The following is a 15,319-nucleotide window of genomic DNA, read 5'->3' as shown; positions in this document are numbered from 1 at the left end:
TTGCAGGATAGTTCCTGTAAATTTTAGGTACAGGGGAGACTAGCAGATGGATCCTGCATTTCTTTTCCTTTCTGTTGCAGGGATTTGTGAAAAGGTCTGCCACTTTTGAGCCAAATAAGTCAGCATTGTCAAGTGGTACATCATTAAGCTTAGCCTTGAAGTCATCTGGCAGAGGTTGCAAGTGCAGCCAGGAGTATCTGCTAAGTGCAGAAGCTGAAGCTGCTGACCTTGCTCAGGATTCTGCAGCATCATAGCTATCTTTAATTGAATGCCTGGTGATTTGGGATGCAAGGGCCAGTAGAGAAGACAGATGATTTGAATGAGGAGTACAGAATATCTGCCAACAGTTTGGTGGCAGAGTCAAGAAGAGACTTTGCCATATGAGTTTGGTAATTAGTAGCTCTAAATGCCACGGTGGGTGAAGTGTAAATCTTTTTGCCTAACCTCCCCATAGCTGTGCTGTCTGTCAGCAGGAAGATGGTGATGGTAGGAAAGAGTTCAGAAGCTTTGTCTGTGGAGACAGAAATGGTAGCTGAATCTGCAGGAGGGCACTCGATCAAGTGCTTAGCAGAATCTGGGACTTTGTACAGTCTGTCTGCTCTACGAGGAGCAGGAGGATGTGAGTCCGGATTGAGAGATGCAGAAGAAAATGCATCTAAAAAGGCAAACAGTATAGGAGGAATGGCCAAAGGGCTTGGTGTTTCCATTTGAATGAGGTCATAGTACCTCTTTTGCATTTCAGACAGGTCTGTGGATTCCCATTTGAAGTGTTCCTTCATTTTAAAAACAGTTTCAGAGAAGGTCAGACCTTCAACTGGGGAATCTGGATGTATAGATTCTTCCTCTGGGGATCCATATCCCAAGGGTGATGAAAGTTGTGAATTATAAGAGAGGGAATCATATGGGGAATCTGAACAGATGCCCTCTTCCTTAGTAAGTGTCGCTGCTGGTTGAGGCCTAGGACTAAGGAGAGGAGCAGGAGAAGCAGGGGCAGAAACAACTGACGTAGACCTCAGGGCCATGAAAGCTGAGAAAAGGCTTTGGCTAAAGGCCTGCCAGTCTGGAATAGTTTCTGCTGGCTAAAAATATGCCTCCTTTTTTCTCTCCTCTTGAGAGTCCCAACAGGCATCTGTTTAGGAGTGGGCATCAAAGTCTGAGGCACGGAATCAGAAAGTTCCCCTGAACACCCTGGTTCCCCCCCAGCATCCGAAACAATCACCAGAATAGCCTCTGCAGAAGTGCTCTCACCCACCGGTAGTATGGCTTCCTCAGAGGTACCCACGACATCCAGTGCAGCGGATTCGGTTCCAGATCCTGAGACCAAGCTGATGTCGGCCACAAGTTGTGGATCAGTCGGAAGAGGCTCAGCAAGTGTTACAAGCCGCAAAGATCTGGCCTTCTTTTTAGATGGTTCATAGGTGACATCCGATGAGCCCGCCATACGCAAGGCAAGTTGTTTCAGAAGTTAGTTCTCTAAGTACAAACTGAGCGCATGCAAATGACTCCACAATGTTTTCAGAACGAATGCCTGGCAAATAGGGCAGGCCTTATAATCAAGCGACCATCTGAGACAGAACAAACACTTATCGTGGGTGTCTTTATGAAGGATCTGACGGCAGCACTGACATTTACCCCTTCTGGATGACATGAAAAGGCAGTAATACAAAAAGAAGGACTGAAAAGGTCCCTACCGGGGTACTTAGCTTGAAACATGAATCGGTCGTCAGCGAAAGCAGGAACACTTGGCATACAACTGGAGGCTGGAAAGTTCTGGGGGTTGGTGCGTGCCATCACTTTTATAGTCCACGTACTTTCGCCTAGACCTGATGTCTCGCGCACCTAGGAGGGACTGAACACTTCTGGATACTGGCCATATGTTTGCGAGACTAGAAGGGTAAACCCATATGCAGAATACTGCAACAAAGGAATAGAAGGATATCAGCTCTTATCTCCAGGACGGTGATATGCATTTTGGTCTCTTGGTGAGTCTACATGCCTTGGAACATCTGATCCAGATAATGCCCTCCCCCCACCCTGTCTAGGAAGTGTCCGTAGTCAGCATGGCTATGGGAGGAGGGAGAACAAAGGGACATCCCTAAATGACCTTTGGGGAATGAAGCCACCAAAGAAGAGTCTCTGCATACTCATGAAAGTTTGATCAGAAAATTTAAGGGATGCCTGTATAATGACCATTGGACTGCTAAAGTCCATTGTATGATTTTCATGTATGGGCTTCCTGTGGATAATGCAGTTATCACGGCTGCCATGGATCCCAAAGTGCCAAATACTAGATTCTCCAGAAGAACAGGGAAAGATAGAATCTGTTTGATATGGAGATCGCAAAGTTGTGATCCTGTCCCGGAGTAAGGTAAAGCCCTTACTGAAATCATGTCCAAAAATGTTTAGATGAAGTCTATGGTTTGAACTGGCTGCAAATAGAATTTTGCTGTACTGATTGTTATGCCTATAGAAAGAGCTAACTGTAATAAATAATCTCTGGTTTGAGCAAGCAGATGCCTGGTTGGCACGGTTAGGAATCAGTCATCCAGATATGGAAACACATGAAATCCCTGCAGCCTGAGATGGGCTGCGACAACCACTATGCATTTGGTGAATGCCCTAGCGGCTGTGGTGAGACTGAATGGAAGCAATCCAAATTGGTAGTGGCTTATCCCAGCCTGAAATGACGGTACCCTCTGCAGCACCTGTCCATCTCGATATGGTACTACGCATCCTTCAGGTCTACAGAACACATCCAGTCTTCCATTCTCAGGAAACATAAAATGGACTGGACTGTGACCATCCTGAATTTTGAATTCTTCACCAATTTGTTTAGGGATGTCAAGTCCAGTACCAGCCATAGGCCCACCTTCTTTTTTGGTACTAAAAAGAATCTTGAGTAAATGCCCGATCTTAATTGGTCAGGAGGGACCTCCAGGATGACTCTCTTTGTAGCAGCTTTGTGATTTCTTGAGCTTCCTTCTCCCTGTGATTGGGTGGGACATCGGGGAGGACAGACTTTGTTTGGGGTTTTCCAAAAAGGGAATACAGTATCCTCTGGATACAATCCTTAGCACCCACTGATCATTTATGATGGCTGTCTAGGCTTGTGGGTGTAAGGAGAAACACCCCCTGACTATCTCCAGAGGAGGGCAGTCGGGCCACCATTCAGGAGCGCTAGAAGGCTCTGCCTGAGAAGGAATTTCGAGACCCAGTGTTCTGCGGACCCCCTCTGACCTGGGGGCAACATCTTCCACTGTAGCTGTTACCCCCTCTGCCTTTGAGGGAAAAGTCTCCTGAAGAGTCCTGAAAAGGACTTTCAGATTTCTTTAACCATAATTTTTCCCCAAGCTGGTTCTTGGAGTAGAACCTTTGTGGAGTTGAAAGAATAGCTCTGTAAAATCTTAGCATAACCATAAACGTCCTTCTCTTCTATATGCTACAGTATTCATAACATGAGGAGTCCACCTCTGGTTGACTTGTACGTCCTGCCACTATACCAAAGTCTAAATGCTACTGTAAGGTATGTGCCACACCACACATCGTTCAGCGTACATCAGCCAGAGAGACTTTGGGTATAAAGCGAATGTCAGCAGGTACCAATCTCAAAAATGAATGCTGTAAAGCAGCAGCCTGAAAAACTGAGAAACATATAGCCAGGGACCAGGCAAGCATCAGGGGAAGGTGATGGGGGGAGTAATATTGCAGCATACAGAAGAGAAGGACAGCTATGGTTAGGGTAAGACTTTACACAATTATTCTATGTGCTTCTAGTCATATGCTGCAGTATTTGTAACATGAGGGAGAATGCCAAAGCTCATGCACAGGAGGAATTGGGAGGAGGACAAGAAACATTTTCCACAAAGCCATGGAGAATAGCGCTGGCAACCCCCACTCTGGACCTAGAAATGACATCCAATTTATTGTGCTTGGTGAAAGTATGAACAGAAGACCAAGTAGCTGCTTCCAAGACAGAGGCTGTATCCAATCCTTTAAAGAAGGCCCCAGAAGAGGACACTGCCCTTATAGAATGTGCCCTTACAGGAGAAGACAGACCCTTTCCATTGGCTGAGTAACAGAAAGAAATGGTTTTAAAAATCCATGAGGAAACAGCTTGCTTGGAAAAAGGTTGCCCCAGGGCCTTTGGCTGACAGGAGACAAGCAAACAATCTCTCAGACATACGCATGGGCTTAGTTTTGCACAAGTAGTATCTGAGTTGTCTATGAACATCCAAGGTGTGGCGAATCCTCTCACTGGATGATTGGGGGGATGGAAAGAAGACTGATAGCCTGACTCGGGGATAACTCATTAACCACCATGGGCATGAAGGATGGATTAGTCCAAAGAGTACCCCTGTCCCTATGAAAGAATGTGAATGGAGAAAAGGCCATAAGAGCATGCAGCTCAGAAACGCTTCTGGCAGAAGTATTAGCCACGAGAACTCTTTTCCATGTGCAGTGTTGCAGGAAGGATGACATTGCTGGTTCAAAGGGGGGCTAGGGTAAGTTTTTCCAGGAAAAAAATGAGATCCCAGGGAGGAGGCACTGGTTTTCTTGGTGGTCTAATGTGAAGGACGCCTTTTAGGAATAGCTTAACTTCCAACCTGGAAGCTAAAGGAAGAGACATACAGTGGATATAAATATTTAAAAGTTTTTTGAGACCACAATAAATCACTTCAAAACTTTTCCCACCTTTAATGTGACCTATAACCTGAACAATTAAATTGAAAAACAAATCTGTTAGGAGAAAAAAATATAAAAAATAAAAAAATGTACAATACTCCGGTTGCAAAAGTGTGCACACCCTTAAACTAATACTTTGTTGAAGCACCTTTTGATTTAATTACAGCATTCAGTCTTCTTGGGTAAGAGTCTATCAGCATGGCACATCGTGACTTGGCAATATTTGCCCACTCTTCCTTGCAAAAGCACTCTAAATTTGTCAGAATGCGAGGGGAACTCTTGTGCACAGCCCTATTCAGGTCACCCCACAGATTTTGTAATGGAGTTAGATCTGGGCTCTGCCTGGGCCATTCCAAAACTTTAATTTCCTTCTGGTGAAGCCATTCTTTTGTTGAATTGGATGTATGCTTGGGGTCATTGTCATGTTGAAAGGTGAAATTCCTCTTCATCTTCAGCTTTCTACCAGACGCCTGAAGGTTTTGGGCCAAAAGGGACTGGTATTTGGAACTGTTCATAATTCCCTCCACCTTGACTAAAGCCCAAGCTCCAGCTGAAGAAAAGCAACCCCAAAACATGATACTGCCACCACCATGCTTCACAGTGGGGATGGTGTTCTTTTGAAGTGTAATTTATACACCAAATGTACCTTTTGGAATTGTGGCCAAAAAGTTGTTCTCATCAGACCATAACACATTTTTCCATATGCTTTTGGGAGACCTGATTATTGTTTTGCAAATTTTAGCCGGGCCTGGATGTTTTTCGGTGTAAGACAAGGCTTCCATCTTTCAACCCTACCCCATAGCCCAGACATATGGAGATTGTTGTCACACGTAGTACACAACCACTACTTGCCAGAAATTCCTGCAGCTCCTTCACTGTTGCTATAGGTTTCTTGGCAGCCTCCCTAACCAGTTTTCGTCTTATTTTCATCAATTCTGGAGGGACGTCCAGTTCTTTGCAATGTCACTGTTGTCTCATATTTTCTCCACTTTTTGATGACTGTCTTCATTGTGTTCCATGGTATATCCAATGCTGTGGAAATTTTTTTGTACCCTTCTCCTGACTGAAACCTTTCAACAATGACATCCCTTTGATGCTTTGCAAGCTCTCTGCAAACCATGGCTTTTGCTGTATCATGCAACTGAGCAAAAGTCAGGAAAAGCCTACTAGGACAGCTGAACTTTAATTAAAGATTAAATCAGTCTCTTTTATTGTTGGCAGGTGTGTACCCAAGAAGACTGAATGCTGTAATTAAATCAAAAGGTGCTTCAGCCACTTTAGTAATTAATATCAACATGATGTCAGAACTGATGTCATAAGGGTGGAGTCCAGCATCCTCAGGACCAGTACCAGATATGGAGGTACTAGAGAGGAAGTTTAGGGCACCATACAATGTAAAGGCAATATCATCATTGACACTGTCTTACAGATGCAGTGTAGGAAGGGGCAAAGTGTCTTACCCAAGCCCTCAAAACAGCTTTGCCATGTGAGTTCTGTGCCACAAAGTGATGAAGCCCTGACTGCAACCCAGACGACCCAGGTTCAATAAGCTGTTTTAGCAGTGAAGAAGCAGACAATGAGGGAGATGAGAAATTACAAAGCAATGCGTATTCACCTATTTTTGGGGGGCCAAGAGTGAGTGTGTGTGTGTGTGTGTGTGTGTGTGTGTGTGTGTGTGTGTGTGTGTGTGTGTGTGTGTGTGTGGAGTGAGTGAGTGAGTGAGTGTGCACAGGGTGGTCAACCAGGACATGTGCAATTGTGGTTATACATAGGCTGTAGCAACAGGTAGCAGCTGCCTGTAAGCTAGGCAAGCAAAGGAGTGGCATGTCACCATCTAGACAGAAGTAGCTCTCCCAGGACTTTATTTCATGTCCACCTTGTGACAACAGCCCAGAATGCCAACAAAGGACAGGGCTTAAGTAAAGACTCAGTTGGTAAGTGTATGACATCCCTGGTGTATCTGCTCCACTTCTTGGCCTCTAGGCCAAAAAAAAGTTTGAGTCGGGAAGAATGAGATCTATGTGGTAAGAACACGCATGCAGTACACTGCCACTATGCTGTGGCTCCAGAGAGAATGCTGGGGACCTAAAGTCATTTGTAGTAGTCTGGAGAGGAAAAAAAAAGATTTCAAGAAGGGAAAAGGAAGGGATAGAGCAGCTCTCTGTGTAGGTGACCTTATGCGCCTTAAAAGACTCTAGTATGACATGTTAAAATAGACAACTCTGTTGTTTCAACCAGTTTTACACTCTCACACAATTGATCATACACAAACCATAACCTCTTGTACTGAATTATCCATGGCTAGTAAAACACTGGCAGACACCTAACAAACTTAGAATGACAAGATTTGTCTTTTTTTTTTTTTTTTTTTTTTTTTAAAGATGGGATGACAAATCCAATACTGGTTTAGATTTTTCCTGTTGAGAACTGAAAAAGAAGTAATGGAAGCTTTGGAAATATTTTTGGATGACAAAGAATGCTCAGCTAAATGAAAATCAAGGCAATATTTTCAACTTTTAGTGTGAAGTTTGAAAATTCCAGGTAAACATGTCATTTGCATATGTTAATCATACCAGAGAGATACTTGGTGTGCCTGTCTTGGACAGGAATTTTCCTCTCTCAGGCACAGCTACAGAACCAACATTCTATTAACAGTATGAGGAGGGCCAAGGACCAAAATTAAAGAAAAATACTTCCTGGCAGGAAGAATTCAGAAAAATGGGGGAAAGTCCCAAACGGTGTGGGGGAGGGGTAAATGAATAGTTTTACAGTACATCTGAAACATTTTCACTCAAGAAATCTACAGACTGTGTGTGAAAAGATCAAAAAGGCAGTTTGGGGCCATTTTTCCGAATATGTGTGTGTGCATGCATGTGTGTAGCAAAGATGGTCCTGGCATACATGGCATCACATTGAATTATGAGAAACTGGGAGGGCGCTTGTCAGCTTGAGAAAGTTTTGCTTGCCAACCTGTCTGAATTCATGTGGGCCTTATCCCTGCTGTCACAGAGTATGCCCTTCCCTTTTTCAGATTGTCTAACTTTCTGTGTGTGTTTGTAAAAGGCTAACATTTCCTACCTCAAGTGATGCTACCACCATCAGAGCATTCTCTGGGTGATAGACCATCAGGAACTGTCACATAGCTGGAAGAAAAATTACACCTGTTCTACCAGTCAACCCAGAACTTGTAGGAGTTCATACCTACATAAGGCAATGGAAGACCATCATTACTGTTTGTCTTCTGTCAGAAAGGAACTCGCCAAGTTAAGAGATAAGTGAGCAACCCAAAACAAAATTACCAATGGGCCATCATAAATACCAGACTGTTGCAGATTAATACATATGCAACTGCCCCTCTCCTTTCCATTACTCCTCATCCAATCATCTTGCGTTTTGACTGTTCGAATCTGTCCACTGACCAACACCCGTAGCACAGAAACTGACACACACGTCACTTTGTCGATACACACCTTATCAAAGTAAATTTTTGATTAATTTCATTGCATGTACAAGCAGAGATAAGAGAGAAAGAGAGACTGTGTGAGTGTGTGAGTGTGTGAGTGTGTGAGTGTGTGAGTGTGTGAGTGTGTGAGTGTGTGAGTGTGAGTGTGTGAGTGTGTGAGTGTGTGAGTGTGTGAGTGTGTGAGTGTGTGAGTGTGTGAGTGTGTGAGTGTGTGAGTGTGTGAGTGTGTGAGTGTGTGAGTGTGTGAGTGAGGGAGGGAGGGAGAGAGAGACAGAGAGAGAGAGCGAGAGAGAGAGAGAGAGAGCGCGCGCCAGACACAGGCAGTGGCTTGGTGAGCCATTCAAGATTACGTTTTTTCACTGCTTTGAGCTCGAGTGCAGAGATATTCCAGCTTCCCCATGATTATGAAGGGGATTAAGCGAGTAACTATGAATGAAACTGGTCTGAGCTACAGAACTATGAAGGGTGGTTAAATGGCAAGGAATACGATAGCAAAAAGCCTATATTGCCTGAGGAATGATAATCACATTACAGTACTCATTTAAAGCACAAAAGCATCCCTCTAAATTTACAACAGTGGCCAAAAGTCAAATATAGTTTATTTTAACAACTGAGCCACGTTTACCTACATGAAAATATTTTTAATGAAAATGGGAAGATACTACTAATATGTAGAATTACTGTACACATGTGTAAAGCCAAAACAGAATTATGGCACCTGCCTCCGATACTTATTTGAATGCTCTCTCATCATGTTGAATGGCCCATGGACAGCCCTACTTAAGTAACATAGAAAGCAACAAGACACTCTGATGCCATCAAATACTGAATCCAGCTTCTAAAAACAACATATGAAGTGCATACTCTGGCCTAATTTTGCACTAAATTTGCTCCTTGGTAAGTTATACAAGCACTCATCAAAACAAAATAATCTTATGATCTAAGCAGAATCCAAGTGAAGCAAAAATATCTGTGTATTGTAACTATCCAGCACTGGACTCAGACAAGTCACAAGTTAGCATTATGAAAAAATAAACTGCAAGTTCCAATATAACAGAAGACCGTGACAATTATGAAACAGAGTAGAAGGTGACACTACAAGGGGCATCATTTCAAACCATAACCTTCATTCATCCTGTGAGCTGCTGACCTGATGGCAGTATTACTCTGTGTATCATAATTTAACCATTTTCTGTATGCATAAACTATTAATCTACAGTAACCACATGCATACACACTACACAAACACACACAAACACACGTGCGCACACACAAACCGGGTGAATATTTAACATACCAACAAGTGCAAAATTGCTCTCCAGCAGTTCTTTGTGGGAATTGAACCATGCTTGTGCTAGGCGGTTGTTCTTATTTTTTCCAATAATGTAATTCATTATGTAAGCGAGGAGACCAGTCACCATCAAGATCTCCATGTAGTAACTCTCCCAGCTATTCTGCAAATGCTCAGGAACCTAGAAACATTAAGCGAACATATTAATTGTAACAGACATTAATGTAAATAAAGGCTCTGCGCAGGAGCAAATGAGGCTTACTTACTATTACAGGTCTATGTTCACTCGTATAATTAACAAACGAACAGCAAAGTGACACATTTACTTCAGCTTCTTAAGTATTAAAATGAAACAAACTGCAAAAAGTACAGTTGTGTACCTACCATAAATGTAGATGTTAGAGTGTATTCACTGTTGCAAGTCATTACTCTTGGGTTATCCTGCTGGCAGGCTACCCGCAGTCGGCCTGAATTCCAAAGTCCTGGTCCGGCGTCAGTTGCCGTCGCCTCTTCCTAGACATAAGTGCGCCAGGGGTATAAAAGATGCAGCCGACGCCATTTTCTTCAGTTTTTCTTGCCCCAGATGTCAGGTGCCCCCAAAAGGGTAGGCTAAAAAAAAAATCATGCCAATAAACATGCATGCACTGAAGTAAACATTTCCTTCATTTACAAGCAAATGCATCACATAGGTTGTATAGACTAGAGAAGTACACATAAGACCCAGCAAAAGAAAGGGGGATGGTGGGAGGGTAACCTGGACTGCAACAGTGAATACACTCGAACATCTACATTTATGGTAGGTACACAACCGTACTATGTTCATTGTGTTTCACTGTTGCAGTCATTACTCTTGGGTTGAATCCCAAAGCTGAGGATGGGTGGCTGGGGCTAAATAGGATTAGGAGAGGCTATGAAGCCCTGCAGAACTGCAGTGGCAAAGCCTGCTCTGGATTTAGAGTAGAGAGGTAAGTGGTAGTGCTTTGTAAAATTGTGCACTGAACTCCAAGTTGCAGCCTCTAAGATGTCTTTGGTTGGTGCTCCTCTGAGGAAGGCTGCTGCTCCGGTTGAATGTGGCCTAATGCCCTTAGGCACTGGATTTGCCATGTTTTGAGTAGCAGAAACGAATGCAATGGCCTATCCATTTTGAAATAGTCTGTTCTGAGATAGCCTTTCCTTGTGATCCTGCAGCATATGCCACTAAAAGTTGCTTAGTCTTTCTGAAAGCTTTAGTTCTGTCCAAGTAGAAGAGTAGCTGTCTGTGTATGTCCAAGGAATGCAGAAGTCTCTCACCCTTGTTCTGTGGATATGGATAAAAGGTAGGCAAGTGAATGGTTTGGTTAAGGGCCACACTGGACACCACCTTAGGCATAAATGTCGGGTTTGTCCTCAGAGAAACCCTGTTGGGATGGAAAATGATAACAGGTTCCACAGCCATGAGTGCCTGTAACTCAGAGACTCGTCTTGCAGAGGTCATTGCTAGGAGCAGAGCTGCTTTCCAGGATAAGAATTTTATGTCAGCTGTTGAGGCTGGCTCAAAAGGAGGCAGTGTGAGTTTTTCCAAGACATAATTGAGGTCCCATGGAGGTATTGGTGCTCTCCTTGGAGGTCTTATGTTTTTGGCCCCTCTGAGGTACTGCCTTATTAAAGGATGAGAAAAAAGATAGGGAGTTCCGTATTGTAATGGGCTGAAATGGCAGAGGCATGGATCTTAATTGATGAAAAGGATAGGCCTTTGTCCAGCATCTCAGTTAAGTATTGTAAAATCTGAAGAATATTTGGTACAAACGTGTCAATTCCTTGTGCCTGGTTCCAAGCACAGAATCTCTTCCATTTTTCTGCATAAGATTTTCTGGTACTGGGCCTCCTGGCCTCCAAAATAACATCCATCACAGCTTTGGAGAGAGGAGTGTTCTGAATGGCTACATTACCCGCCATGCTTCCAGATTTAAGGTCCTGAGTTGGCTGTGCAGGATCTGATTGTTTTGCTGGGTCAGTAAGTGAGAAATCTGAGGCAATGTCCAGGCTGGACCTTGAGACAAGTTCTTTAGGATTGGGTACCAGTGCTGGTGTGGCCAGTCTGGGGCAATCAGTATCATTTTTGGCTTCTCTTGTCTGACCTTTAGGAGTACCTTGGGGAGGAGAGGCAGTGGAGGAAAGGCATATATGGTTATTTTTTTCCGGCTGAAGGATAAGGCATCCACTTTCCATGCTTGCTTGTGAGAAGTCCTTGTGCAGAATCTCTGTAGTTGGCAGTTGTGAGGGGAGGCAAATAGATCTATGTCTGGGCATCCCCATTTCCTTGTTATCATGCTGAAGACTTGTGGATCCAGTTTCCACTCATGGGGATCCATGAGGTTTCTGCTTAGTTTGTCTGCCAGAATATTTATCTTTCCTGGCAGGAATTGTGCTTGCAGGTGAACTTGATAAGTCAATGCTGTATCCCACAAAGTCATGGCTTGTCTGCAGAGGGGGGTAGGAATGAGTACCTCCCTGCTTGTTTATGTACCACATGACTGTAGTATTGTCCGTCTTTATCAGCAGTTGTCCTGGATAAAGTAGATCCTTGAAAGCTGTCAGGGCATTCTGAACAGCTAAAAGATGCATCTGGCTTGCGGACCATGTGCCCTGAATACATTTTCCTGCCATGTGGGCCCTCCAGGCATAATCTGAAGCATCCGTTGTTAGTGTCTGCCTGGCTGTGTGTAAAGTGAAAGGCTGTCCATTGTTGTGGTGACAGGCCTGTGCCCACCATCAAAACTCCTGTTGCAGGCAGGGAATGAGGGTAATTAATGTTTCCAGGCTGTGGTAATGTTGAGTCCAAACACTTTTTAGATACCATTGTAGTTTCCTCATATGCAGTCTGGCATATGGAATTAGCAGAATGCAGGATGCCATGAAGCCCAAAGCCTGCAGAATTTTTCTTGCAGATAACTAGGTCTTTGTTGCCAACATTTTGAAGTAAGAAGTCAGTTGCCTTTGTTTGTCTGGCGTGAGATAAGCCATCCGGGCAGTTGTATTTAAGCTTGCACACAGGAATATTATCTCTTGAGAGGGTACTAGTTTTGATTTATTTTCGTTTACTGTGTACCCTAGGCAAATTAGTAATCTTTTTTTTACAAAAGCCAGATGCTTTAGTAGAATGTCCTCGTTCTCTGATTGAATAAGGCAGTCGTCCAAGTAAGGATATATTTGAATTTACCTTTGTCTGCAAAATGCAATTACTGGTGCCAGGCATTTTGTGAAGACCCTGGGCGCAGTAGATAAGCCGAAGGGCAGTGCAGAGAATTGGTAGTGCACTGAGCCAGCTAGGAATCTGGGTATCTTCTGCAAGATTGTCTAATTGGGACATGCAGGTATGCCTCTTTTAGGTCCAAAATTACAAGCCAAGCCTTCTTCCCCAGCATGGGCAGAAGCTGCTGCAGAGTCAACATTTTGAATTTTGGAACATCCAGAAATGTGTTTGGAATTGACAGGTCCAGTATTGGTCTCCAGGCTTTGTCCTTTCTGGGTACCGAGAAAACTCTTGAGTAAAATCCTTGTCCCTGCTCTTGCCGTGGTACTCGCTGAATGGCCCTCATGTCCATGAGGGATGAAACTTGCTTTTGTGCCTCTGCCCATTGATTGTGTGGCAGGTCTGGCATACCTTTTGTCCTTGGCAGGGTGTGAAAGTGAAACCTGTAGCCCTGAGACACTATGTTCAAGACCCATTTGTCCTGGGTGATCATGTGCCAATTTTGTGAAAAAAGTGCTAGTTTTCCCCCCTAAGGGAGCTGCCAAAAGATAAGTGCTTGGTGCTGGCAGAGGAAAGTCATTGGGACTGTTTCCTGTATGGCTGTTATTTGTCTTCTCTGCTTTTGGAGGTAGAAGACCCCCCTTGTTTAGGCCTGTATGAGCCTTGGGGCTGGGATCTGCCTCTGGGGCGTCTGTATCTGCCTCTTTGTGGCCTGTCTGACAATGGAAAGGACCAATTCTTTGTAGGCCAGTTCCTGCTAAATCTGGGTGGCTGCACCTGTAAGAAATCTTAACTGTCTGCATAGATTTCACTTTGTCCTACATTTTCTTCTACACCTCTTCTGCTTTAACACCAAACAAAGTATCATGCTGTAATGGAGCATCTAATAATTTTGCTTTAACATGATCAGGCAGATTCTGTTCCTTTAACCAAGCATGCCTCCTAATGACAGAACCCGTAACAGCGGCCCTGCAAGAGGCCTCCAGATAATCAAAACCACATTGCAAAGTATACTTTCCCACTTGTTCAGTTGCATGCAATAAGTCCTGCATTTCCTTGTTTTCTGCACATTCAGAATTTGTTAACATTTTCTGTTTAAGCAGTGACATTAAGTACTGCTGATATTTAAGCATATGAAATTGACAATTTATAGTCCTCACAGCGAAGGTAGCATAAGTGTAAACCTTTTTCACCCATCTGTCCAGTGCCCTAGAATCCCTATCAGAGGGGACAGGGTTTTTTGCAGTGGAAGCCTTGACCCCTTTGGGACCCTGAGAAATAGTTTCTGGGTCAGCAGCAGGGTTTTTATAAAAAAATGTATGTGAATCTGGAACCCTGTAGTATCTGTCTGGCTTAACAGGTGCAGGGGGTAAAGAGTCAGGAGACAAGCCGGACTCTGAAAATACATAATCTACAATGTCTAAAACAGGAGGGATAGCAAGAGGCCTGTGCGGAGGTAGTAAAAGAAAGTCTCTGAGCCTTTTCTTAGATTCTGAGTAGTCTTGGCTCTCCCAGTGGAAGTGCTCCCACGTGGTATGCAGGGTTTCCCCAAAAGAATAATCCTCAGGAAAGGAGGCTGAAGGGATAGATTCTTCAGCATCGGAATCCTCATAGGGAGGGAGAGAGTATCCCTGTTCAGAAGAGGAGTCAGAGGAAATGGAAACCTGATCTGAAGATTCATATTCTGTCTCTTGCCTAGGCCTCTTATTAGGAGGGGGATGGGAACCCCTGATCAAAGAAATTAGGTCTTCGGCCATTTTGAAGCTGTAGTCTGTTTTATATATAACTGTGTAGGCCTGAAAACACCCTCAGAAGCAGATGCCTGCTCAGCGGCTCTGGACCCATCAGGGAATATTTTCCAAGTGTCCAATACCTTGAGTTTCCAGAGGCCTAGTCTGCGCCACGTGAGAGTCAGAAGCGGCCTGCGGCTCTGAGGTAGCGGGCATCAGGGGCTGCAAAAGCAGCTCACTGTGAACCGGCGACTGGCTTAGAAGAAGCCTCGTCGTCAGTTTTGGACCTCGGATGCCGGTCCTTTTCCTTGAGTTTCTTGTGAATTGCGGTAGTCGGATGGCTATCCGACGACATTGTGTAATTAAATCTCCGGCCAAAGTAATGAAATGCAAAATCGTACCGACGCTTAATAGTGCGTTGGTTAAATCTAGCACAAAACCTGCAATTAGGAACGTCGTGATCAGAGCCTAGGCAAGGAATACAATAAGAATGGAAGTCCTTATGAGGTATTTGCTCCCCACAAGAAATACAATTATTAACTTTTTCTGACATCGGTCTGGAGCAAGAAAAAAGTTTCCTCAACGGGGTACTTAGCTTTAAATTTAGACTTCGGATCTGAAATTCGAACACGAAAATCTCAGGAGTCGGCCGACCGGCACTTGCGAACTGCTTCTGCTTTGGGCACCGCGCGGCAAGAAAGACTGAAGAAAATGGCGTCTGCTGCATCTTTTATACCCCTGGCGCACAGACGTCAGGGAAGAGGCGACAGCAACCGACGCCGGACCAGGACTTTGGAATTCAGGCCGACTGCGGGTAGCCTGCCAGCAGGATAACCCAAGAGTAATGACTGCAACAGTGAAACACGATGAACATCAGCACGTTCACAAAAACATGCCACATTTCATGAACTTATCAACTG

The 15,319-nt window shown here is 44.1% G+C and overlaps 1 protein-coding gene across 2 annotated transcripts in view; it reads right to left on the bottom strand.

Moving 5' to 3' along the window:
* Positions 1-15,319, bottom strand: part of CCDC47 (coiled-coil domain containing 47) — a 1,413,375-nt gene that overhangs the window by 1,268,930 nt on the left and 129,126 nt on the right. For both annotated transcript variants that reach the window (XM_044055193.1, XM_044055194.1), the window contains exon 4: positions 9,444-9,618. In XM_044055193.1, the coding sequence (XP_043911128.1) occupies positions 9,444-9,618 (175 nt within the window). The remainder of the gene's footprint in view (positions 1-9,443; positions 9,619-15,319) is intronic.

This window comes from Protopterus annectens, chromosome 13.part0, assembly GCF_019279795.1.
Source record: "Protopterus annectens isolate FY-2018-M chromosome 13.part0, PAN1.0, whole genome shotgun sequence".
Taxonomy (NCBI): Eukaryota; Metazoa; Chordata; order Ceratodontiformes; family Protopteridae; genus Protopterus; species Protopterus annectens.
This window is presented reverse-complemented; position numbering and strand designations above follow the sequence as displayed.